This window comes from Ctenopharyngodon idella, chromosome 15, assembly GCF_019924925.1.
Source record: "Ctenopharyngodon idella isolate HZGC_01 chromosome 15, HZGC01, whole genome shotgun sequence".
Taxonomy (NCBI): Eukaryota; Metazoa; Chordata; class Actinopteri; order Cypriniformes; family Xenocyprididae; genus Ctenopharyngodon; species Ctenopharyngodon idella.
Genome location: NC_067234.1, coordinates 26,269,325 through 26,294,539, shown reverse-complemented (window position 1 = coordinate 26,294,539; position 25,215 = coordinate 26,269,325). Strand labels below are relative to the sequence as shown.

General features: G+C 35.5%; 2 protein-coding genes and 1 long non-coding RNA gene across 4 annotated transcripts in view; 2 read left to right on the top strand and 1 right to left on the bottom strand.

The window, feature by feature from the left end:
• The first annotated feature begins 2,689 nt into the window (after positions 1 to 2,689).
• Positions 2,690 to 7,438, top strand: bco2b (beta-carotene oxygenase 2b). 2 transcript variants are annotated; one of them, XM_051862281.1, is made up of 10 exons: positions 2,690 to 2,919; positions 2,979 to 3,094; positions 3,186 to 3,288; positions 3,385 to 3,513; positions 5,593 to 5,753; positions 5,893 to 6,060; positions 6,155 to 6,292; positions 6,423 to 6,605; positions 6,703 to 6,813; positions 6,916 to 7,438. In XM_051862281.1, exons 1-10 carry the CDS (start codon positions 2,712 to 2,714, stop codon positions 7,030 to 7,032), a joined length of 1,434 nt encoding a protein of 477 aa, XP_051718241.1. In that variant the 5' UTR covers positions 2,690 to 2,711; the 3' UTR covers positions 7,033 to 7,438. The 2 variants fall into 2 exon arrangements, with proteins under 2 accessions (XP_051718241.1, XP_051718243.1); XM_051862283.1 differs by lacking the exons at positions 2,979 to 3,094; positions 3,186 to 3,288 and having other exon boundaries at positions 2,690 to 2,907.
• A 546-nt stretch (positions 7,439 to 7,984) lies between these two features.
• Positions 7,985 to 8,859, bottom strand: LOC127495434 (uncharacterized). Its single transcript, XR_007925124.1, has 3 exons — positions 8,628 to 8,859; positions 8,210 to 8,306; positions 7,985 to 8,053 (listed from the first exon to the last, which is right to left on the bottom strand). It is a non-coding gene; the product is annotated as an uncharacterized LOC127495434 (long non-coding RNA).
• Positions 8,860 to 9,480: 621 nt separating this feature from the next.
• The window catches only part of sorl1 (sortilin-related receptor, L(DLR class) A repeats containing), a 65,696-nt gene continuing 49,961 nt past the window's right edge, over positions 9,481 to 25,215 (top strand). Inside the window, exons 1-5 of the mRNA XM_051861919.1 lie at positions 9,481 to 9,791; positions 16,942 to 17,058; positions 18,328 to 18,456; positions 21,358 to 21,519; positions 21,809 to 21,876. Of these exons, the coding sequence (XP_051717879.1) occupies positions 9,507 to 9,791; positions 16,942 to 17,058; positions 18,328 to 18,456; positions 21,358 to 21,519; positions 21,809 to 21,876 (761 nt within the window). The 5' untranslated portion in view covers positions 9,481 to 9,506. The remainder of the gene's footprint in view (positions 9,792 to 16,941; positions 17,059 to 18,327; positions 18,457 to 21,357; positions 21,520 to 21,808; positions 21,877 to 25,215) is intronic.

Sequence of the window (25,215 nt, the reverse complement as noted above, 5' to 3'; positions counted from 1 at the left end):
ATATTTTATGCCAGCTCTCTGCACTCTTATGATCTTAAAGAGCTAATGTATTCAGTCATAGCACCAAATGCCCTGTGGGGAAAATGGTTAATATTTTATTTTTGTTAACTTCCCTGGAAATTCCCAAAGAGAATTAAATACATGATGCTTTTGTTCTGAAGGTCAATACATTTTTCATACTGCTATACTAGTCTATTTAGTCATTTCAGCTTTAAGAACATACTGTTTTTCTGCAATAGCCAGAGGGCTTGATGTCAAAGAGGTCAGATGCATGTTACAAAGTTCTTTTTGGAAAACATCAGTGTCACTGATTTGAGTTGACCTTATCCCAACAAAGGTAATCTCACCATAAGCTTATAAAGCAGACGCTGCACTGATTACCAATATCTGAAAAAAGAAATCGTGCTGGACCAGCTGTTTTTAAAACTTTTTCGTAAAATCTATGAAAAATCATAGATTTTTTTTTTTTTGCGTAATAGAATAACCATATTTTAATTTTAGTTAAAACTTCATATTTCTATTAGTGGAGCGGTTATGCTATTTAAAAACAACAAAAAACAAAAAACATATGGTGCACTTTTTTATTTGTATTTAACTGGGTATGTTTGAAGAAAGGGTTTCACCAAACTCAAAAGAGAAAAATAAGAGGTTATATTCTAAAGAAAAAGCCTATTTTAGGACTATTAAGATTTTTTGCCTAGTTTTTGCATTCATTACAAAAAAGCAGATATTTTACAAATAAGCACATATTTTACATAATTTTTTCACATATTACATTAACTAGAGGAAATGTGCTTAATTGTCAAGAAAACACATTTTCAATTCTTCCCCCCCCCCCCCCCCCCCCCCCCCTTTTCTTTGGTTTTTGGGATGAAGTGTGACCTAGATATTTCTTGACAAGATTTGTGCCACTCCCTTTAAATTTTCCTAACCTTTTTTCATTTGAGTTATGTATTTTCAGATCATGCAAAATGCATTTTAATGGACTGTATCTTTGGTTAATCTAAAATGGGACATGAACTATTTTTGAAAACTTTCATTTTTCCACAACACTGTCTATTCAGTCTAACAATCTAAAAGTGTTGAACTGACCTAAAACATTTAATTGCAACCTACCTTAGGGTCTTTTTGTTTTAAATACATTTCTTGTTTTTACCACATGATGGTTGTCATTTGCATTAATGCTGAACATTGCCTTAAAGCTTCTTATCACCTAATAAGTGGAGTCAAAATAACCTAATTTCCTTTTTACTCAAGTCAAGAGCTAACATAATGCTATGCCAAAATAAGCTAAAATGTTTTGTCCTCATCATTTCTTTCTGTAATATTCCTGAATTGCACATGAGACGCTTGTGAATAACAATGAATAACAATGTACAGAACATATAACGATTATTTCAGTAAAAACTGGTATATGTAGATCTTGGTTCATGGCCTGTTAAAATGAGTATAAATCTGAATTGAGAATAATCTTTGATAGCATATTAATATTACAAACTGTTGCACAAATGTTTACAAAATAAAGTGAAGATTGAAAATATTTAAGGTTCATTTTAGGTAAGCACTACAGAGTATTTGAATATGTATACATTTGTTTTGATATTTATGTTTAATATTAAAATAAATATTGAAGTATTGAAGATTTAAATTCAAAGAAAGTCTGTGGTTCACAGTAGTTATTAGATTTTATGGTAAGGTCAATTCATTTTCTTTACATAACAGAAAGATTTCAGAGTCATTACTTTTTTCCTTTCTTTAGTTTGAGGTTACTGGGGATATAGTTACATCATTTGCTGCTGACTTGGGAACTTCCCAGACCGACTAAATTGATTTCAGGATGTTCATTAGATTAAATTTGCTAATAAAATTAACGCCACAGATTTGTGTAGCTCTGTAGCATAATTAACTGCTTTTGAAATTATTATTGAAATCTATTTCCAAGATATATATACATAGTGTACTTAACTTTATAGTAACTGGGTGTTTAATTTAGGTATTTTATTTATTTTTTAAATGTGCTGAATCTGAGCACTTTTATTAATTAGTTAATTCAGTTGGTTTAGCTAATAGTAACCCTGAGCTGAATCCAAACACACCATTCATATCAAGGTAACAGTAAGCTGATTAGGCAAAACACAACTTCAATTGATGGGGTCTGTGATTTGGTTTTGCATAAGCACCATGTGACCCTAAAAGATCTCTTTATAAGACAGTCCAGGCAGCAGAGGGAGATAAGAGAGTCTCTTAAGGGCAGCTCTTGAAACATCTTCAATTCGGCAAGCCATCACAAGCAGACCAGCATGTCTTCTATGAACCGTCTGAACAGTAGCACTGGTAGGTTAAGATACCTTTCTAATCCGAAATACATAGTGCATAAATCTTCAGATCTGATATTCTTCTTTTCCCCACAGGCTGGAAGAAGAGCAGTTCAAAGAATAAAGATCAACACTTCACCGATGTTCATGGTCTGCCGTGCATTGAGAATCTGGTGTGTTCTGTAAATGAAACCCCAGAGCCCATAACAACCACAATTACAGGTAACATCCCATCCTGGATCAAAGGCAATTTCCTCAGGAATGGACCTGGAAAGTTTGAGATCGGAAGAAGCAGGTGAGTATCATTTGGGTTCCTTGAAAACTGAACAGATCACAATCATCAGGAAAGTAAATGAGCTATGTTTGCTCCTCAGCTTCAACCACTGGTTTGATGGCATGGCGCTTATGCACCAATTCCACATTGAGGATGGAAAGGTGACATACATGAGCCGCTTCCTCAACAGTGATTGCTACAAGGCAAACCTAGAGCATAACCGGATTATGGTGTCTGAATTTGGCACAGTTGCGATGCCAGACCCATGCAAGAACTTCTTCCAACGCTTCCTCTCGCGGTTTGAGCTGCCAAGTGAGTGTGACATCTTTGGTTCTGATTGAAGTGGTCTGAATATGTTTTGTGTATGTGAACTCTCTCTCTTCCCACAGAGCCAACTGACAATGCAAATGTAAGCTTTGTTCAGTATAAAGGAGACTACTATGTCAGCACAGAGACCAACTTCATGCACAAAATTGATCCACAGACACTTGAAACAAAAGAAAAGGTACATACTAATTATGATTTTTAAAAAATATATAAAATATGTTTGTATGGAGAAAAAACTGAAGCTGAATTGTGGAAATCATTGTGTTCAGGTGGACTGGAGTAAATTCATTGCAGTTAATGGGGCCACAGCTCATCCCCATGTGGATCCTGATGGAACTACATACAACATGGGCAATTCTTACACTCCAAAAGGTTTGTCAGAAATTTAAATCTTAAAAAAATCACTTATTGAAGTGTCTAAACTTAAGTATTGCTTAAACTGGTATTCTTTTTCAATTTTATTCTTAGGTGCTTTCTATAATATAATAAAGGTGCCGTCAAATAAGGTGAGCCCAAAGGATACCTTGGAAGGAGCCACAGTTGTGTGCTCAATCCCCTCAGAGGACAAGTCCAAACCATCCTACTATCACAGTTTTGGTAAGAGAGCATTGCCTACAATCTCTTTTTGGCAATTTTTTATTTACAAGCGTATTTGCTAATAAATAAGTAAATTTATAATTATATATATATATATATATATATACACACACACACACACACACACATATATATATATTATCTTGACAATATATATAAAATATATATTGACAATATATAGCGTAGTGTGTGTGTGTGTGTATATATATATATATATATATATATATATATATATATATACACACTACGCTAAGATTTTTAAAAATGTTTTTAAAAGAAGTCACCTATGTTCAACGTAAAGTAAGAACAGTAATAGTGTGAAATATTATTACAATTTAAAATATATTTTAAAATGTAATTTTACACAGCCATTATGCCAGTTTTCAGTGTCACATGATCCTTTAGAAATCATTCTATGCTGATTTGGTGCTCAAGAAACATTTCTTATCAATGTTGAAAAAAGTTGTGCTGCTTCATATTTTTGAGAAATAGTGTTACATTTTTTTCAGAAGTCTTTAATGACTAGAAAGTTTAAAAGAACAGCATTCATTTGTAATATAAATCTTTTGTAAAATTATAAATGTCTTTACTTTGACTTTTAATTTAATGCATCCTTATTGAAAAAAAAAGTAAATTTTCTTTCTAAATCAAATTTTACTGACCTCAAAACTAAATTTTGAATAGTGTATATATATATATATATATATATATATATATATATATACAGAGCTGGGTAGTAACTGATTACATGTAATCTAGATTATGTAATCAGATTCCAAAAATTAAGTACTTGTAATTAGATTATATTACATTTTAAAATACTTGTAATCGGACTACAGTTACTTTTTTATTGATTACATGTTATTCTCACAATGGCAGTCAAATATTATATTCACTGATTCTCCCTACTACTTATTTTAAATCTTTTAAATGTTCCTTTCTAAAAACGCCTACTGCTTATACATTCAGAAGGTCTTCCAGGTTTGTGGAAGTGCACACACAGACCAGCCACTGGTCATGTGATTATCACTGAAAACTGAGACCCACACAGCATTTGATCACTGGATTTACAGAAATTATTTCACTTTGTGTTTTCTCAGCATTGCAACATTGCTAATCAACTCCTGATTCACACATTAATTATTATTTGAATTATCACTCAGTGTCAGTGAGTTATTTAACAATGTATTAATGTCTTTGGAAAGCTTTTGTATTTCAAACACATTAAAATATACAAATTCACATAATTTAATATTTACATGTACATACATATACATATATTTACATTTAATATTTATTCCCCAAGTTTTTTGTCAGCTGAAATTTATTTGACCTAATATATTTACTTGATGTACCCCCTGATAATTTAATTTGTAAGTTAGGTCAATAATAAAATCAAGTCAATAATAATAATAAATAATAAAATTAAGTTCACGTTTCTCTGATGTCAGTTAATGGTCACATGACATGCAGCTAAACAAACAAACAAAAAAAAAAAATATATATACATATATATATATTTTAATCTTGTTTAGTAGTGTTTTATTTTTATTGTTTTTATTTTTTAAATTATTTATTTAAAAAAAATTATGATGATTTAATTACGTAATAGCTTTTCATTAAACTCAGGAACCCCCTTGAGGTTCCATCACAAACCCCAGTCTGGGAAACCCTGACATAATGTATTTTTAATGCACCATGTTGTTGATAACAAAGAATGGAATATATTTTCTTTCTCTTTGTATTTTTATCAATATTGTACAAGATTATTCTACTCAAATCAATGTGATGAACAAGTTAGGTCAAAAGAAATCTAAAAGTAATCCAAAAGTAGTCAGATTATATTACCTTAAATATGTAATGTAATGGATTACGTTACTAACTACAATTTATGTCATGTAATTTGTAATCAGTAACCGATTACAATTTGTAAGTAAGTATAAGTGTAAGTATATATATATATATATATATATATAGATAGATAAAACTGTGAGTATGCTAGTTTTAAAACACTTTCAAAAACATGACTTTTTAACTTTTTATATCAATCTTGGTTGAAATGTAACATTGTTATTGCAGCCATGTCAGAGAACTATGTGGTATTCATCGAGCAGCCAATCAAAATGGATCTCTTGAAGATTGTGACAAGTAAACTGCGTGGAAAGGGGATTAATGATGGTGTATACTGGGACCCCAAACAAAACACAGTTTTCCATGTAATCAATAAGCACACAGGAAAGGTAAATACTGCTAATAATTTCACATTATGTTCACATTTTCTTTTAAATAATGATTTTTTAAATAACTCATTTTGAAATGCTCCTGCTTTGGCTCCCAGCGAAGCCTGAATGAATGACTCTGTACTTTATTTTGTTTCAGCTGAGCCTTGTCAAATATTACGCAAAGCCACTGTCAACCTTCCATCAGATAAACTGTTATGAAGAAAATGGCTTCCTGGTCATGGACATGTGCTGTTCTGATGATGGCCAAGCAATTAACAACTACATGATTCAGAATCTTAAAAAGTCTGGGAATGCTCTAGATGAGGTAAACTTTACTTCTACAAGAAAATACACTATATTTATGTGTAAATGCGCCCTTGTTCTTCAACATAACTATTTCTTGTTTGTTTTTTTGTTAGGTATACAACACAATGTGCAGAGTGTTCCCCTGCCGCTTTGTCCTGCCACTGAACGTGGACAACGACATACCCTGTGGGCAAAATCTCAACACGCGCTTAAATAGCACCGCGACAGCCATCAAGACAGACAAGAACAAGGTTGGTTTATGTGGTTAACTTATTTTCTTGTTTTCTTTTTTTAATTTCTCTGCATGCTATCCAAAGAAACGTGAATGTTTTTGCTAAAATATCATGTATTGTAAATGATTTTCCATGTGTATTTATGCAGGTGTTTTGCACACATGAAGATCTCCATGGTGATGATCTCAATGAATATGGAGGTCTGGAATTCCCACACATCAACTATTCAATGTGCAATTCTCACCCCTACCGTTACTTCTACGGATGTGGCTTCAGACACCTGGTTGGAGACTCTCTCATTAAAATGGACCTTCAAGGCAAACAAATAAAGGTTAGTTGGGAGTAACAGGTTTATGTGCGCAGAAATCTTGTCAGTGACTTTTAATGTTTAGTCATTTGAGCTAATATTTCAACTTATTTTATGACAGGTGTGGAAACATACAGGCATGTTTCCCTCAGAACCAATCTTTGTCTCTTCACCTGGTGCTGTAGAAGAGGATGATGGTGTCATTCTGTCTGTGGTCATCACCCCTAATCAGGTATAACACGCCATGTTCCCCAGTGGTATCAAAAATTGCTGGTTAGCTTTTCAAAAATGAGAGAAAATATATTTCTGGACTAATGAGTAATTGTCCCTCCAGGACAAGAGCACCTTCCTTCTGGTGCTGGATGCAAAAACATTTGAAGAATTGGGCCGTGCTGAAGTACCTATCAACATTCCATATGGATTCCATGGGACTTTCCAAGATAGACACTGAAAGACACTTTTAAAAAGCCCAAATGTTTTGGAAGATGATCATGCAGTCTCTGAATTAACCTGCTCTTATTTTTACTTTTCTACTTGTATTGTTTTCTCCCTTGAGTTACACACTTGAACTTGTATTATATAAATTGTCAGTCACTTTGAATAAAAGTGTCTGCTAAAAGAATAAGAATTTATTCAAATAACAAATTCTTGTATGTATCAGCAAATTGTTTTTAGGATTGTCACCACATAACTTTATTTCAGCATAACACCTAAAGTATTTTTCTAATTTTATAAAGTACAATTATTAACTTCTGAAGTATAATATGAACATGTATAATCAACGTTTTAACAATGTCTTATACATAGATGCTTGTAGAGCAAATTAAATGCATTATAAATCACATAACACCACAGAACTGAACCTATCCTTGTAGTTTGTCAGTGATCAAAGCCAAAGATCGTCTCAGGTGTTCCTTTTTCTCTTTGAGAAGAGATTTCAAGCTCCTGGCTTCAGTAAGTATATCTTCCAGTTCTCCGAGCTGTGAAGCGTCCACAGCAGCTCTTTCCCTTAGAAGATACCATGTGAAATTAATGTTTGAGCATAAACCTTATAGATCCTCTGCTTATGAGACAAAGGGGTGGCGTACAAATCCACCCAGTTACCTCAAGACCTCGGAGTACTTTGAAAAGGTGGCACTGACTTCTTGGTTAGCCTCTAAAATGAAGACATAAAGAAAAGTAAGTAAGGTGCATCACAAGTTTAATATGTCTACAAGAATCATTGTGAATAATAACAGATGTGTTTAAAACATGAGGTAACTAAAATAGCTATCACAATATATTATGTTACACAACCTCACATATGTAAAATATTGAAGAGAGTTCTTTAATTTGACAGCATGAGAGAAAAACCAGGACTTGCCTGCCAAGGCTGTTTCAAACCCATTAGACATGTCTCCAGCTGCTGGTCTGAAATGCTGTGCCTTCATCTTTTTTGCTGGAGATGTCTCAGAAAATTGTGCATTTTCAACCTACATGTATATTTGTGAGCATTAGTGTATAGTGTATATATAGTATATGTAAATCAGGCAAAGAAAACTTAATAGAGGTCAACATCTGGTTGTTTCGTGTGACCGTAGATTCTGTCAAGATATCAGTTAAATTCCTGATGACCTCGAAATTCTCACCTCGCGTGTTTTCGCTTGACATCTTTTCATTTCTGTTCCTCTGACCGCCATGGATGCCTCTTTGGTGCTCTCGAGACCGCGCTGTGTCATTAGTTTCCTGTGACCGAAGAATAAAGTGGTATAACATTGTCAAGATAATATTCTAATATACAATACAATACTCTCATAATCTGAATACAACACAGCCTTCTTAACCATCATCTATATTACGACAAACATCTGTGTACATTTAATTTGTAACCGAGTCCTTCCTTGGTCGCCACAAGTTTGTTACACAAGAGCTGACTTGCTCGACTTTTCAAATTAAATCAAGCGATAAACCTTACTTACATAAAATCAATAAATCTGATAAAAATTGTGTTAGTTAATGGAATACCAGTTGTTAGAAAGCTAAAATAAATACCAGGAAATCAATAACCTTCGATAAACTCGGGTCACTCGGCCGCCACAGTTCAGCTCACCTCACATACCAACCGCCACTGCTTTTGAATGGTCAATAATCACGCGCTCACAGAAAACGCGCGCAACTCTACCGAAAGTGCTTTTTGTATGCTAATGCTTCAATGCTTCTACTAAGTAGGCTAACTGGTTCATGTACAGCTCTAACCTTCCCCATAATAAATGTACGCCACTTACGACATATTATTTCTAAGCAATCATTAGTCGCAAAATTAGACCTATAAATAAAGTGTCTTTACAAATTCTGACCAGCAGATGGGGGTTGTGGACAAATATAGGCCTACTGTACAAACGAACTCAAAACGGATCTCACGAAGTGATAAAAAGACCCTGCAAAATAGGTGATGATGAGGAGGCTCGTGATCGTTATGATTATAGAAGGAGATTAAAAACATATTTTTATTTATTTAAAGCATAAATAATGCCCAAAATGTTTGTCTGAATCCATGTCTTTTGTTCGGTTAATAAACCCATTTAGGTAAATGCGCTATAAATATCACAGTGTTTTTTGGGACATTTTGACCTCATGAATATCTTAAAAAACGCAATGAAATATGTATTTTCCCTAGTTTTTAGGTAAAGAAACCTTTATTATTATTATTTATAATAATTATGATAATTAATAAATTTACCCATTTAAACACATTTAGATTTTAGGGATGATGTTGATGTAAAATGTTCTTTTTGTGAATCCCTTATTTTGGTCTTGCCAATCTACAGTTTATGTAAAACAAAGCGAAACAAAACATCATGTGCCATCTGTATCCATGGTAATGAGTGTGAATGTGGTTGACCGCTAGAGGCGCCCTGTCACACATCACAGTCAACATACACAAACATGGCGTCAGAGCAGACACGCAAGATGCTGCCGCTCAGTCGCTGTGCCATATATTTGTTATTATTACTCGTTCCCGGTGCGATCTCCTCCACGCTTCGACTTCACCATGACCAGAGATTCATGCTACCGCAGGACAGGGGTTTCTCCCGAGTGAGTGCACACCTGGAGCATGCAGAAAGTCGCATCGTGCGTCTGGAGAGAGAAGTCAGGGAGGCTTCAGTCGCGCACCAGCTTCGCGTTCGGCGGAATGCTGCTGAAGCACCCGTGCCAAAGGTTTATGGAAGGGTAAGAGAGGTTTACATTCATTAGATGTTATTGCGTATAGGTAATAATGGCAAAACATAGCTGTTGCATAACCTCATAAAATATTGAATTCATTATTCCTAATAGTTGTGTACCATTCACCTTTGCTTTGCACGCAGTCACCTAGAAGTGTAATTGACCTGTTTGTCAGATGAAGGGTTCTCGCACGCCCCTTCACGATTGAACTATTGAGGGTGAATAATTCTCACCTTTCTCTGATGCTTTACCTGAAATCTATTTTTTTACGCTGTATTATATAAAGATGAATTTTTTTTTTTACAATTAATCTGTCATTATGCCAAATATTAATAAATATGCTAATAAGAAGAGATGTTATATGTTGCTGAACAGTGGGTCAACGAGACGTTTTTATGCAGTATTTTGAAACACACATCAATGATTTTAAGTATTATTTTTGTCATAAAACATACAGTACCATTTTCCCTTTTATTTCTGTTTCTTTGTTGATGCTAATTGTGGATGTTCCTTCAAGAATAATAATAAGAAAACATTCAGCTGGCATCTAATAATTACTGGGATTTTTTATATGATTAAATATTGCATAACAAAGGGGAAACTGAGGCTAGTTGTCTCGTTTTTTGCTTCAGTGAATGTTTCTTGGGGTAGGTTTATTTCTTTAAAAACACAAACCTAAAAATCTTGCTTGAAAAGCCTTTGAATATTTTCAAAATTACTGACTAGAAAAAAAAACACATTAAAAATACAGCCTATTGTAGGTTTTTTGGCAACATTTAGATGGTAAAATGATTTTGAAACCCCAAACAAAATGGTAAATATTTTTGACAACAAACCCCAGTCTCCCTGTATATAAATGATGTTGTTCGTTTTTGCACTGAAGTGCCTATGCTTAATGTCTTTGGAATTAGAAACAGACTTCGCTCATCTGTGTTCCTCTTAAATGTATGGCACAGTGTTTCTTTGTTTGTTTACCATCAGGATGCAGCTTTATTACGCAAGCATTAACAAACCAGAAGGACGTAAGTGGTTACACAGTCTTTCTGGGAAATTTCCCAGCTAAACATTTCAACCCCTTAAGCATTTTACTTCGAGATGTTTAAGTCAGGCATGCAACAGTTACTAGTTTGTGCCTTTGATTTCTTGAATGGGTCAAATGACTGAATTTTGTCTGAAAAACAGCTATTGCGTTGTGTCTACAGAAACAGGATTGTGGTTGCTAGCGTAAATACAGGTATTATGGTTTTGTCCTAAGATCATGAGCTCAAACATACTCATCTACCACAGTGTGCGATGTTATTCGAACTATGATGTGTTATGGTGGTACAATTTAAAATGGAGGTGTGATGTGAATCTAGATTGGTTGAAGATTATCACTATGAAAGTAAAAACAACAGGATCTGATTTGAAAAACAAAGAATTCAACAGAAGATTGGGGACCTGCAGTATTTTTTTATTCCAATGATATACGAAAGAAAATTTCTCAAAATGTGAAAAAAGTCAAACTCTAAGGAGGGTATCATACTGTCTTATTATTATTCTCTAATGGATTTGCAGTCAGAGCAGTGGGCGTCCACTGAGATTAGTGACTTTTCCCCTTTTCACCCTGTAGCATGTACAGGAAATCCTCTATGAAGTGTTATTAGTGTCCTGGATGGAGTCCATAGCAGTTGATATGAGGTGAATTACCCCCTCAGATGTTCCAATTAAGATCTCCCATCTGTACGCCCCCCCTTCCTTCCTTCCCTCTTTCAGACCTTTTGGTTTATGTGTTGTTTTTGGCGCACAGGGGGGGATCAGTGTAAGAAGTAACAGACATCAATCCACACTTTTTGTCTATTCAAGTAACCTAGAAAAAGTCCCCAGCTCTGCCAAGACAAGGATATACACTGTTTTGAAGGGTCTTTTTTGTTGTTGTGTTTGCAGACCTGTTGTGACACACAATTACTCACCGAGTTTAGAGTCATTATCATAAATATGCAGCTCAGTGCCAGACCCCGAGAGCAGCACTTGAAGGCAAATGCCTTTGCGGACTTAGTAGTACTGGGTGTTTTTATTGGGGAAAAAAAGCATTTAATCCAAAGAATCCCATCTATATATATATATATATATATTTTAAATTTGACACATTTGTTTATTGCTTTTGGAGACTCTTTCTTCTTTCATAATTTAATGGGAAATATTTCGCAATTTTGACCGAGCAGCCTTGATTAAGCAATAATAATTCTTAGAAGACTGTTATACGTTCAAAACAAGATTTCCAGTAAATTTAATTCATTTCATGGACCTTGGATCTTGATCCATTCCATTCCCTCATATATTAAGCCACGTTAAGTAGACTGCTGGCAAACAAAATGCAATTTTGTTCTAGTATGTAAAGTATGTAATGCAGAATCATTACCATAGAGTAATACCCAGAATCTAAATGAGACTTGACATTCCCTCACCTTTTGCGGGATAAGCCTGGGACTTACTTCATGAGTCATGTGAAGTCAGTATTTAATCTTATTTGGTAATAATTTTAGACTAAATGACAGTTATGGTAAAACAATATTATATTTTTTTGTATTTGCCTTTACTTTCCTTTTAATTTTTCCTGATGTTAAATTATGGAAATGACCCTTGGATCACATTAGTATTCCTGTTCATACAAGTTTGACATATAAGCAGCCTTACTGGCAGAGTATTTTAGTTTCGTTTTCTGTGATAAGAAAGTTTAAAACCCTAGGGAAGTAAGATGGAGGGCAGTGTAGATGTTTATAATTATTCCGTGGAGTATTACTGGAACATGTCTGAACAGCCTTCTGGTTTACTTTCAGTTTTCCTGAAGTTGTCTTCTCTTTCAATAAACTCAAGGTGAGACCAAATTGACACAGATGAGTCATATAACCTTTATAGTTCCTTTCTGTTCACATTTGTAGTTCAGGTCTCTCGGTAATTTTGGCCTGGACCAAAAAAGAAAATTATATATTTAATCCTGGTTCACTTAGCGTTCACACTATCATTTTTAAGAACGAACCTAAAGATCCAAAACAAAAAAAAACTTTTTTTATGAAATATATTTTGCGATGGAACTATCCAAAACAATGCATATGATGGTATTTTGACCAGCTGAGAACCCGTGAAGAGTTTATAAAATGTGTCAAGGAGTCAAAATAGTGGCAGGCATTCCTTTGTTGTGCACACAAACGAAGTTCGAACTGTAATTTGCTTCATCGTGACTATGACGAGGAAAACCAGGTATGCTTCAGCATTCTGTCCTTTCTCGGGTCGCATCTTGTGACATCATGTCCTGTTTTAGGTTCGTTAAAATGTCTTTGGTCTGTGTTGCATTCATATTTTAGTCAAACCGCACCAGAGGTTGTTTGGAAGTGGACCGAGACCCACCTTTAAAGTGGTTTCGGTCCGCTTGTTTGATACGCACCAAGGTTGCGTTAATACTTATTCAGATGAGCCGCACTAACAGAGCAATCACACCAAAGTTTGTTTTAATCAAACCATACCTGCCAAGTGTGAACACACCCTAAAACACAATTTCCAACATAAACATCAACAAGAAAATTATAGATGAACCCAATACTAATCTTGTCAGCAATTATTGGTTTAAGACAATTTATTAATGTTTTATGTGAATATCAAAGGAGAATGAAATGTTTTCTTTTCAGTATATTTATTATGTGCAAATGGATATTTCGAATATGTTCATTCATTACATCGTAGCATAACACATCCCTTTAATGGTCCCATAACTGAACCATACTGAAATAATGAAACAGGCCTTTAACTGTACTTTAAGCCTTTAACAGGATAATGACTCCTCGGTTTTCCTTTGGTTACGGCCACAGTGTTATTAAATGTGTGGTTCACCCATATTTTTTCATAGTGAAACTCGTATGGTTCGTTGCCAGAAGGAAACCGGTAGGCAAATTGTTGAACTGTTGGCCCAAACGTTAGTGCTGCAGAGATGATGTCATGGTTTCAAGCTGTGCGTTGCTTGCAGCGATGGGCGAAGGTGCTTTAGTGCTTCCACTCTCTCATTCTGCCTCCTTTCCTTCTGTTTCCCTTCTGAATAATACATAAGAAACTGAAAAACATAATTTTATTTTTTCTGTCTCTCATTCCTCATTGCTTTTTTCAAGCAAGAAGGAACATGAAGTTAATTGCACTTGTCTTACTGTTGATGCTTTCGGGATATTATGGTGTCAGCTTAAAAGAGGGCCCTGTTAGATTAGCAGAAAGTCCATTTGCAGGATAACCAGACGTTGCAGACAGGCCTTTAACTCTCTGAATAAGCAGACACAAGAGTTTGCCAGGCTGAAATGGATCAGGTTGCAACCATTTGCTCTTTTACAGTGTTTGTTGGCAAGGTTGTGGGAAAAGCTCTTCTACACGTACTGATGAGATGGAGGGGAGGGGAGCTGGAACGGTGTTTAGAGATTAATCAGCTGTTATAAAACCAACAGTCAACCATAAACCATTTGAAGTACAAATTGACATTTTCTCCACACTAATTTGGACAAAAGTTCATTGATTGTTCCCATGGGTGTTCAATAAACTGTCTAATGGCATTGATGAATAAAAAACATTTTGCACACTGATAATTAAAAAAAAGAAAACAGTTGGCAAATGGATTAAGATAAGCCAATAATAATAAAAAAGCACTTTAATGGTTGCATTAAAATGAGTTATCAATGTATTATTTTATTTTTATATGTAATTCATTGTAAATTTTAATTCAAAAACTGTGCAAAGTCATGTATTTACATTGTACAAGTGGTGTTTCCAGTTCTTCATAAACTCACACGCTCTGAAGCATCAAACCATTGTTCTGTTTGTTTAAGCAGCCTCAAAACATGAACATTTACAGCCAGGAGTTTGGGGCAGGACTAACTGGTTGTTTGACTGGTGGCAGATGGGATGTGATTAAATTTACTTCTACTTTGAGTAGTTTAAAACAAATATGTTGGACAGGTCATTAAAACATTGGCACATTGTTGAAAAATGTTGTTATGCATCACATTTAGAATGTAACATACTTTATTAACTGAGTTAATATGATTAAATTGAATGCCTTTTAGGAAAATATGGATTATACAGCTGTCATATATCATGAATAGAGGTCAAATAAACCTAGTGCTTTGAGATTGTATGTAAAACCACTGCTGTAAGTTTTCCTAACAGCTCTGTCAGTCTCCTAAAGTCTCTCTGTTGTACTAACACGGTGCTTGCCAAGCAGGCCTACAAGACAGGGAGATTTACTGCCTTGTCATGGTGAATAAAAATATGACTGTACATTCAAGGTGAGGTAATTTGAGGAGTCACTGTTTGTACGTTACAAAAAACAAATATTCCCAATTTGAATATCAGTATACCTCGTTTGCTAAGCCTATGCTGTATATATATATATATTTTTAAATTCTATAACATATGGAAGTATTTTTCTTTTGTTGAATGTCTGCTGCTTTTGTTGAAAGTCTATAATGTGACCTTTCAAAAAATGAGTAATTTTAACAAGCTAACGTTAAAGGGTAAGACCTTCGTTCATTTTCGGAACACAAATGAAAATATTTTTGATGAAATCCGAGAGGTTTCTGATCCCCAGGAGAAAGCAACGTAATTACCACATTCAAGGTCTAGAAAAGTAGTAAAGACATCGATTAAATTGTCCACGTGACTAGTCGTTCAACCTTAAAGGGTTAGTTAAATGAAAATTCTGTCATAAATTACTCACCCTCATTTCGTTCTACACCTGTAAGACCTTCGTTCATCTTCGGAACACAAATTAAGATATTTTTGATAAAATCCGATGGCTCAGTGAGGCCTCCATTGACAGCAAGATAATTAACACTTTCAAATGCCCAGAAAGGTACTAAAGACATATTTAAAATTCGCTTCGAACTGCCAAAGTCACATGAACCATGACGTATGACGTAGCGAAGCCTCGTTTACTGAAATCACGTGACTTTGGCAGTTTGATACACGCTCCGAACCACTGATTTGAGACAAAAGATTCGTAAAGCTTCGAAGCTTCACAAAGCAGTGTTTTGAAATCGCCCATCACTAGATATTGTTAAAATAAAGTCATTATTTTGTTTTTTTGGCACACAAAAAGTATTCTTGTCGCTTCATAACATTAAGGTTGAACCACTGTAGTCACATGAACTGTTTTAAATATGTCTCTAGTAGCTTTCTGGGCATTTGAAAGTGTTAATTATCTTGCTGTCAACGGAGGCCTCACTGAGCCATCGGATTTTATCAAAAATATCTTAATTTGTGTTCCGAAGATGAACGAAGGTCTTACGGGTGTGGAACGACATAAGGGTGAGTAATTAATGTGAGTAATTAATGAGAATGCGCAAAAAATATTCTCATTGCGTCATTACATTAAGGTTGAATCACTGTAGTCACGTGAACTATTTTAATAATGTCTTTACTATCTTTCTGGGCCTTGAAAGTTGTTATAATGCTGTAAGTAAACCTGTTGTTTGCCAATGATCCACAACTTGTTCCTTAGATAGGAAAAGAAGTGGTGTTAGAACTTTTTGTTCTTTTACAATAACAACCTTTTGCAACTTCTCTTTTATGTCTGACAGCAGATTTCAGAGTAGAACCCATTTGAGGATGCCATAGTCCTCATGCAGAAGTTTGAATTAAAGATGAGACAGGCTGTTCTTAGTGGAAAGAGAAGAGGGGGATGGACATGAAAAGATGACACCCTTTTCTTTGTTCAACAGATCAGATCGGGACACCGCAGCCCATAGTTTCAGTTTCCCTGCCGCTGTGGTCTAGCTCAGCTCGCTTCCGTTCTGTTTGTGTGTATTTGTGGTTGTGTTTGTTTTCTCAAAGTCTGTCAGTCTTAAGTGCAAAAGGCACACCCGCAGTGTTTCATAAGAGTCTATGCCACAAACTCAAGGCTGTCAAATACAGATTAATTTTAGCCAATATTACAAATTCAGTATGACTCTGGTGGAAAATAACCCAGTGAGAGAAGCAGAAACTGAAAATCAACTTTGAGTGAGTTGTAATGTGTTATGCCTTGACGGCTTGATTTGTACTGTGGAAACCTGGATACTTGTCTGACCACAGCAAAATAAATTCCACTTAAAGCTAGTCAGCTACATTTCGATTAGTTGTTCATCATATTTTGCATTCACAGGCCAACCTGAATGATTCTCATAATCAGATGGTCGTCCACTGGGCTGGGGAGAAGAGCAACGTCATAGTAGCGTTAGCCAGAGACAGCGTTGGTGCCACAGATCCCAAGACCAGCTCCGTGAGTATACCGTTGTTATACCATATCATTTCAAAAAGTTTTTTGACTTCCAGCATATATGGACTCTGCATTGTAAGATACCAAGAATATCTCGACCAGCTAGTTTTTTTTTTTAGTGCCCTCTGAGTCAAACAGATGAAATGCCTCTCGCTGTTCTTCAGTTCCCTGCACTTTATGATTTTAAATGCTGCCGATGTAACTTATTGCACAGCCTAGAAAGACTGTCTTGTGACCTTGAATGCTATTTTTCTATCTGTGTGGCAATAATTGCGAAGTTTTCGATAATTGCAAAGCTTTTATGTTAAACATTATCTAATGCAAATGCAAGAACAAAGATGGTGCGGTTATACTTTATGGGGTGCTGGAGATTGAAGTGCCTTACAGGTGTTCTTTGTGAAAAACAAGACAAAGCAAATTAAGGTGAAAATAACTCCAAATGCAAACCAGATTCTCGTAGGAACTGAGATGATGTTTTATTTTCAAAAGATTAACTGTTTAATTATGATCACTTACTTTCTCTGAGCCGTATTCTAGTACATTCACATGTATCCTCCTTTGCGAATACAATCCCAGAATGCATTGCGATACAATCTGTGAAATTTTGCATCCAAGGTGGCCAAGCATGAATGAAATAAAATAATGATATTCACTTTATTTGTCCTTGATGGGAAATTTGTCTTGGACTCATAAAATGTACATTCCCCTGCCAATTGTAAATAAGTAAAAGAACAATAATACCATCTAAACCATCTCACAATATAATTATGACAATAAAAATGTAACAAAAAGCGACTAAAGTAATGTTAATTATGGAGAAAAAAACAACAACCAATACTGAAAAATATTGATAAACATAGTTGAATCTAATTAAAATGGATTATTCTGCCCAAGAAACATTAGATTATCAAACTGTATGCTTAGCAACATGCTATCAAACTGACTGAATTAGTCCCAGTGCATTTCACATAAGGAGCATTATTTTTGAGACATATGAAGTTGTTTATGTTAGCTTAGCAACATGCTAACATCATACTCTGTTGGATTCAGTTGTAAGAGGATTCCAAATTGGAGCTCACTTAAAGAATGATATTTTTGAGACAAAAGAAGTTACTTCCTAAGAATGTACCAAATTAGTTTCATTTGAAAATTGCCATGTTGACTTAGAAGGCAGCTGCCTATGTAAATAGTAAACAATGCAGCTTACTAGGTTTTGGAACAGAGCTACAACTTCAGAAGTGTATGGTTGAAATTTTGTTGTTTATTTAACAGGTGTACGTGTCCTATGACTATGGAACCACCTTCACCCATGTATCAGAGAAATTTCTACTGTCTGGAGACCTGGAGGGCAAGAAACAGGTCATCTCACAGTTTTACCACAGCCCTGCTGACAACAAACGAGTAAGTGTGTAAGAGACATCAGCTGGCCTATCAGCGTGACATCCTTGAGTTGTCTTGTCTTTGTGAGTTTAAGTCGAGGTCATACAAGACCGCTGTGACACAGACCGCTTCCCGGCCATCTGCAGCTGTGACCTTCCACCACTCCAATCTCTTATACACCCACAGATGGTGTTATCCAAGAGAGCAACTCCAAGAGCTAGGCAAAAATACAAGCTATATCCTTAATCTCTTGCCCTTGGCACCCACCGTAACTAACTGCTCCATTGAGACTTTGTGGGGCGCTTAGGCTCGTGGGAGTTGGAGTAGGGAGCTGCAGATGTGGCAGAACCACTGTGGGACTCTGCATTGCGTCTTTGCAGGGGCTGACGGCAGCAGACGGTGACCATTCATCTGGAGTCAATGATGTGGCTGGCGCTGCAGCTGCCGCCTGCTGCTGAAGGATTGAAGCTAAAGTATTACGAGTGTAATTTGTAAAGCTTACAACTTTTTGGTAGGAGCACAGGGCTGTTTAATTACATTTCGAGTGGTCAGAGTAACTCGCACCGTTGGTCCACATGTGGAGAAGAACTCTGAATGTCGGTTGTTACAAATGGGATAATTAACAGAGATATTGGCTGGGTGCTTGTGTGGTTTGTTGCATTCGTGATAAAGTATTAATCCTGACGTAAAATCTCATGTGAATAACTGTGTTAAGAATGAGCTGATAGGCAATCATAATTGAATCCGAGTCCTTGAAGACATACTGGACCTCTTTATAGCGGCTTTGACTTGGAAGTGTGAATAGGTTTTCTGATGGTTTATTGTTGACTATTATTATTCACTATTTTATTAATATTATTATAACATTAATATTGATCTCAGTTAATATTATTGTTATATAATAATATTAATAATTAAGACCAATAAGTCAACGGTAATATTACTGTTTTTACTTTTTAACTGAGAAGAGGCGTGTTATTACTTCTCTAAGCTGTTTTGACTTATAGTCTTATAGTCTGATGATGGTCACGGTTCATGCTGGGGATTCATATGCTCTACTTTCTCTTTCTTCTTCTTTTTCTAATTTTTCTTTCATTTTTCTGTACAGCTTTAGGTTTCTTTTTAAGTCGAGTGTTTCTGTTTCAGTCCCAGTCCTCATTGCTTCTGAATCTGGAGAGAGAAAGTGCCCTGCTTCCATAATCAGGCCATGGAGAGGACAGTTTATAGTGAAGTTTATAGGGAAGGCTCTTGAATGAAAGATCAAAGAGAAGGGAGGCAGATTAGAATGGCAGAAATGCATAATCTGAATAATTAATAATGTTAAAAATATGTTTTTGTACTATGCTTAAATGCTTTGATGTTCTTGTGGTGCCAATTGCCTGAAATAAAGATCTATAAATTATAGATCTTCTGTTGTGTCGTCAGCCACTACAGAGGTTAAAGAGATAGTTCACCCCAAAATGAATCATCATTTATTCACACTCATGTTCCAAACCTGTATGACTTGTTTCTTTTTGTGGAAAGCAAAAGAAGATATTTAGCAGAATGTTAAGGCTGCTCTTTTTTGCCATTGAATGTGGATGGTGATTTATAATGCCAAGTTATAAAAAGACAAAAAAGCATCATAAAGACAGTCAGGGCTCCAGACTGCAACTAAATGGTCGCATTTTGCAACCTTTTTTCCTGTCGGTGCGAATAAATTTTGTTTGAGGTCGCACTGGTGCGACCACCTTGTTTCCCAACTGATGAGAGCTGCCATTTCTGTTGCTCATAATGCATATTCTGTGTCCAGTTTTAATAAGATGAATGGCGCTGCCATTTAGGCCTTTAGCCTTTAGCTATATGTGGAGATTGTGGAGATTGCCCTTTTGAATTTTGCAAAAGGCAATAATAAACAGCGCAGCGCAAGCTCAGAACAGGCTCTTGCACGCCGATCTTGATCACGTGATACTGTTACTAAAAGCGCTGGTAGATGGAGTAAGAAAGCGTTTGAATTTGTGGCAGAATTAATGACATCGCAGCGAGATCTAGTGGCAATCATTTAAATTCACTGAGGTATACTCTGTTGTAAACTATAGGTATCAGAGCAAACAGCGCTGACGTGGAAACAAGGAGAAATATCATTTTCACTTTTCACTGATTTTTTTTTTTAAGGGTGCTTCACACTTTTTCCAACACTTAAAAGCTTTAATTTTAATGTGATTTGTAAAACTAAAAGATAAAGCAAAAACTAATGCTAATCCATTTACTACTATAGTAGGGAAAATAAATACTATGGTAGTCAATGGGGGCGAATTCTGTTTAGTTACTGACATTCTTCCAAATGTCCTCATTTGTGTTAAGCAGAACAAAGATATTCATACAGGTTTGGAACTACTTGAGGTAAATGACAGAATTTTTATTTTTGGGTGAACTATCCTTTTAAATTACTATTGATTACCCCCCCACCCCCAGCCCTAACAAATCAGGTGCTGGTGCCACTATCATCTGTAGAACTTAGTGGCACCGGTGCCACTGCTCTGAAAAATGTTAGTCTGGAGCCCTGACAGTCCTTATGAGTTGTGCACTCTGAGTCTTCAAGTCAAACAGGCCCATATTCTGGTCATTTTACATTGTAAATCTTGTAGTCATATGGACTACTTTTATTGTGCTTTTTGGAGCTTGGCATTATAAACTGGCATCTACTTTGGTTGTATGGAAACTAGATGCCTTGCATCTCCTTTTAAGATAATAAAATGGTATTTGTAACATTAGTTTGTGTAAATCATGACATGACAGTATTTTTATTTTGGATGAACTATGCCTATAATTTTGGGTTTTTTGATTTTTCTGAATTTATCATAAACTTTCTTTTTATATATATATATATATATATATATATATATAATATAAAATTAATTTTTTGATTTTTTTCCCTTGCAGTACCTATTTACTGACACCACAAACAGTTACCTGTGGAACACCTTTGACTTTTGCAAAAGTGTTCAGGGTTTCTCCATCCCATTCAAGCCCACAGACTTACTGCTTCACAGCAAGAGACCTAACCTGGTCCTTGGTTATGACAGTTCTCACCCCAATAAACAGGTATGATCACAGATTTTTCTTCCTTCAGTACTGGGCTTTTTTGTATATCCTATGTCCAGTTTTAATAAGATGAATGGCACTGCCATTTAGGCCTTTAGCTATATGTGGAGATTGCCCTTTTGAATTTTGCACTAAGCAGCATGTTTTGATTAGAGGTAATCAGCCAGAATTTTCATATGAGAAGCTGGTTCATGACAAATGTTGAAAAATATTAACTGTTATAATAGAAACTGCTGACTCTTAAGGACTTGTTCTTCTTTTTGTTTTCTTTTTAATTTCCATTTGGCAGCTGTGGAAGTCAGATGACTTTGGTGAGACGTGGGTGTTGATTCAGGAGCATGTGAAGTTCTACTTCTGGTAAGATCAAACACTTTGAGGGTGTTGCCACAAATCACAATCTGAATGCGTTCATCATGAATGAATGTGTATGCCGTCTGACTGTCTCTCTATCTATCTATCTATCTATCTATCTATCTATCTATCTATGTCTCGCTCTTTCTCTCTTTGTCTCTCTCTCTCTCTCTATTTATCTATCTATCTATCTATCTATCTATCTATCTTGGTATTAAGTTTAAATTGAATGCTGTGAATAGCTTCAATGCAGTTATCTACTTATTAGTATCCTTTTTTGAGGATGTTAATTTGATCAAAAGCGATGTTAAATACATTTGTAATGATTTCTGTTTCAAATAAATACTGCTCTTTTGAACTTTTGATTCATCAAAGAAAAAATGTATCATGGTTTCATCAAAAATATTAAGCAGCACAACTATTTTCAACCTTGATGATAATAAGAAATGTTTCTTGAGCACCAAATCAGCATATTAGAATGATTTCTGAAGGATCATGTGACACTGAAACCTGGAGTAATGGCTTTTGAGGGGTAGTAGTTTAGTTATTTTTCACTCATGAGCAGCTTGTGAATTAACAAACATAAAGTGCTCTACATGTATGTGTGATCTGCTTGGATTCCCTCTTTTGTCAGTGTTATTCCAACCCACTTATTTGCACAGATTTTTCATACGTGGCTCATAACTATGGTCTTGATTGCTATCTAAAAGAACAGGGTGTGAGTTTGCGGCTCGTTGATATGATAAACGACCAAAATTATCAGAAATCATGAAGATCTCTGGCAAATCCAGTTCTTGCTCTCCACATTCTTCCGTACTGGAATTTTGTGTTTGTAATTTGAAGAGGGTTGAATGCTCTTTGCTGTCTCACTCAATTTAAGAGTTTATGTAGGAATGTGAAACTCTTGCTTTGGGTTGCAGCCAGAATTTCGTGTTTGCACAATCAGGCACTGGCATCGAAAGCAAGCAGCAAATAGAAATAACAGAGCGGTGCTTATTCCTCTCCCGTTCCGTAAACATTATGCCACAGGATATGATCCGACCGGAAGACCGGAGCTAATTAGAATGTTATGACTGCAATTCATCACAGACGTGATTAACGTTTTTTTTTTACTTTAGCTCAAATGTCTTGAAATGTCTCAATGCTAGAACAAATTTGTTTTGCACATTATTGCAACAGAATAGTCTGAGATTTTTATGGAAGAGGTCAGTGTTCTCAAGCATGTGGGCTGCGGTCCAGAGAGACTGCTTGATTGTGAAATAGTCTGTTGGGGATGTTTCTCTGATGAGGCTCAGACTGCGGTCGTATTAATAATTGATTGTGTCTACCAGCCGTGGCCCATTTTATCTGCTGAAGTGGCAGTCAGTGGCTGTGGAGATAACATCAGCGACCCACTGCGATGGCCCAACACAAATGACTTGAGAGCTCGGAGACCTGACTACACCATCACTTCAACGATAACCCTTCTGTTCTTTGCTCTGAGAGCTTTCTCAGCCATTTCAAACAGCTACCCTTTTTCTGGTTTGACAGACATTTTCCTATTTTAGAGAGGGTGATCAGGAAGTGTTGCGAGCAAGAAACAAACTCGTGTCAGATGTTGGATGTCTTTTAGGGATGCATGACATATCAGTTCCTTATCGGTTATTGGCTGAAAATTTGAATCTTTTAACTGTAATTGTTCTTGCTCATTTATTTATTTTTTTTTACATTTAGTTTACTTTTGTTATATTAAATCTTTAAAGACACTAATAATTTAGTAACACCTTTAAATGTAATCTTTAGCAAATCTCAAAATGAATATCCATTTCTCATATTGTACATTGTAATGCTGTGATGTCTAATTTTAATTTTTTATAATACATTTTATTTTTAATTACAGTACCGTTCAAAAGCTTGGGGTCAGTAAGGTTTAAAAAAAAATACATTATTTGTTCAGGAATTACACATTATTTCAAATAAATGCTGTTATTTAGAACTTTATTCAAAGAATCCTAAAAAAAGTAATACAAATACAAATATTAAGCAGAACAGCTGTTTTTAATGTTGGTAATAATAAGAAATGTTTCTTGAGCATCAAATCAGCATATTAGAATGATTTCTGAAGGATCATGTGACATTGAAGACTAGAGTAATGACTGTAATTACCATCACAGGACTAAATTACATTTTTATTAATATATTAAAATAGATAACTGTAAATTGTAATAATATTTCACAATATTACAGTTTTACTGTGTTTTTGATCAAACAAATGCAGCCTTGAGGATAAGAACATCTTGCCAACCCCAAACTTTAGAACACAGTTTCTAAGACATAATATTATAGAATTTAATATCAGTCAGTTTTTAGCCTAATAATTGTTGATTTATTGGTGTTGGCTAGAATTGTAATATTAGTGCATCACTATTAAAGACATACTATATTCTTATACATTTTTAATGTAGCAGTCAGAAGGAAAAAGGAAGTCCTGTCAGACAGCTTGACTGCTGTTTTAAAGGTCAATAAACAGACCTTCTGGGTGTGATTTGTTTACTGTATTCTCTGAGCTCTCAATTGGTTTTCAGCTTTAATCTAGACAAACCAAAGGCGGAGCTGCAGGGCCGGTTGAAAGAGCTGTAAGCCCATTTTTATCCATCTCTCACTCCGCTGCTGGACATGCTAAACTCCCAGTTGTGAAATAGAAAGCAAGCGGCGAGGTTTGTGTGTTTGTTCCCCTGTGAGATAATCCCTTTATCCTCTAGCTTGGTGATTTAAGAGCCAGTCTCAACAATCAGCACCCCTGTGTGTTTAAAGAGGAAGTGAAGTCAGGCCTTTGGTCTAGAGTGGAGAGAGACTCTCTCGTCCGTTTGTTTGTAGTCTTGATCTCCTACACTCACCCTGAATAATTTATTAGTAACATTGTGCAGGAGACACATGAGGAAAATTGGCATTATAAACAATTCAATGTAAGTTGTGAAGTGTAAAGTTGCTTGAATTGGCTTTGCAAATGAAAGTACTGTAGCTATTGATCACGTATGATAAATGCAGCTGCATATGCCCTGTACAGCTTCTGCATTGTAGCAGTTTGCAAGTCATTAGGAAATACAATACAAACATGTTAGTTACTTTATTATTGTGATATTGTATATTATTTTTGAAGCAATGTTCAAATGGTAAGATTGTTTAGATGTGTTTGAAAGGCTTTATTGTTCACCAAGCAGTTGTTGAAAAACAGCAGTCCACTAAATAGTGTGCACAAACTCTTTCAAGGCCAAAGGAGTAAGCAAGGCCTATAACCGGGCCTTAAGACAACTTTTTATTTTCTCTCACACATGGCACAGAGAAACAACTTTCTAATAAAGCGAC

What these genes read in the sequence shown, in the direction of transcription:
- bco2b (XM_051862281.1), top strand. Translation starts at nt 2,712, where the DNA reads ATGGCGCTTATGCACCAATTCCACATTGAGGATGGAAAGGTGACATAC. An exon ending in ATCCTACTATCACAGTTTTG is followed by an intron (nt 3,514 to 5,592) that starts GTAAGAGAGCAT and finishes TTGTTATTGCAG; the next exon opens with CCATGTCAGAGAACTATGTG. An exon ending in TCAATAAGCACACAGGAAAG is followed by an intron (nt 5,754 to 5,892) that starts GTAAATACTGCT and finishes ATTTTGTTTCAG; the next exon opens with CTGAGCCTTGTCAAATATTA.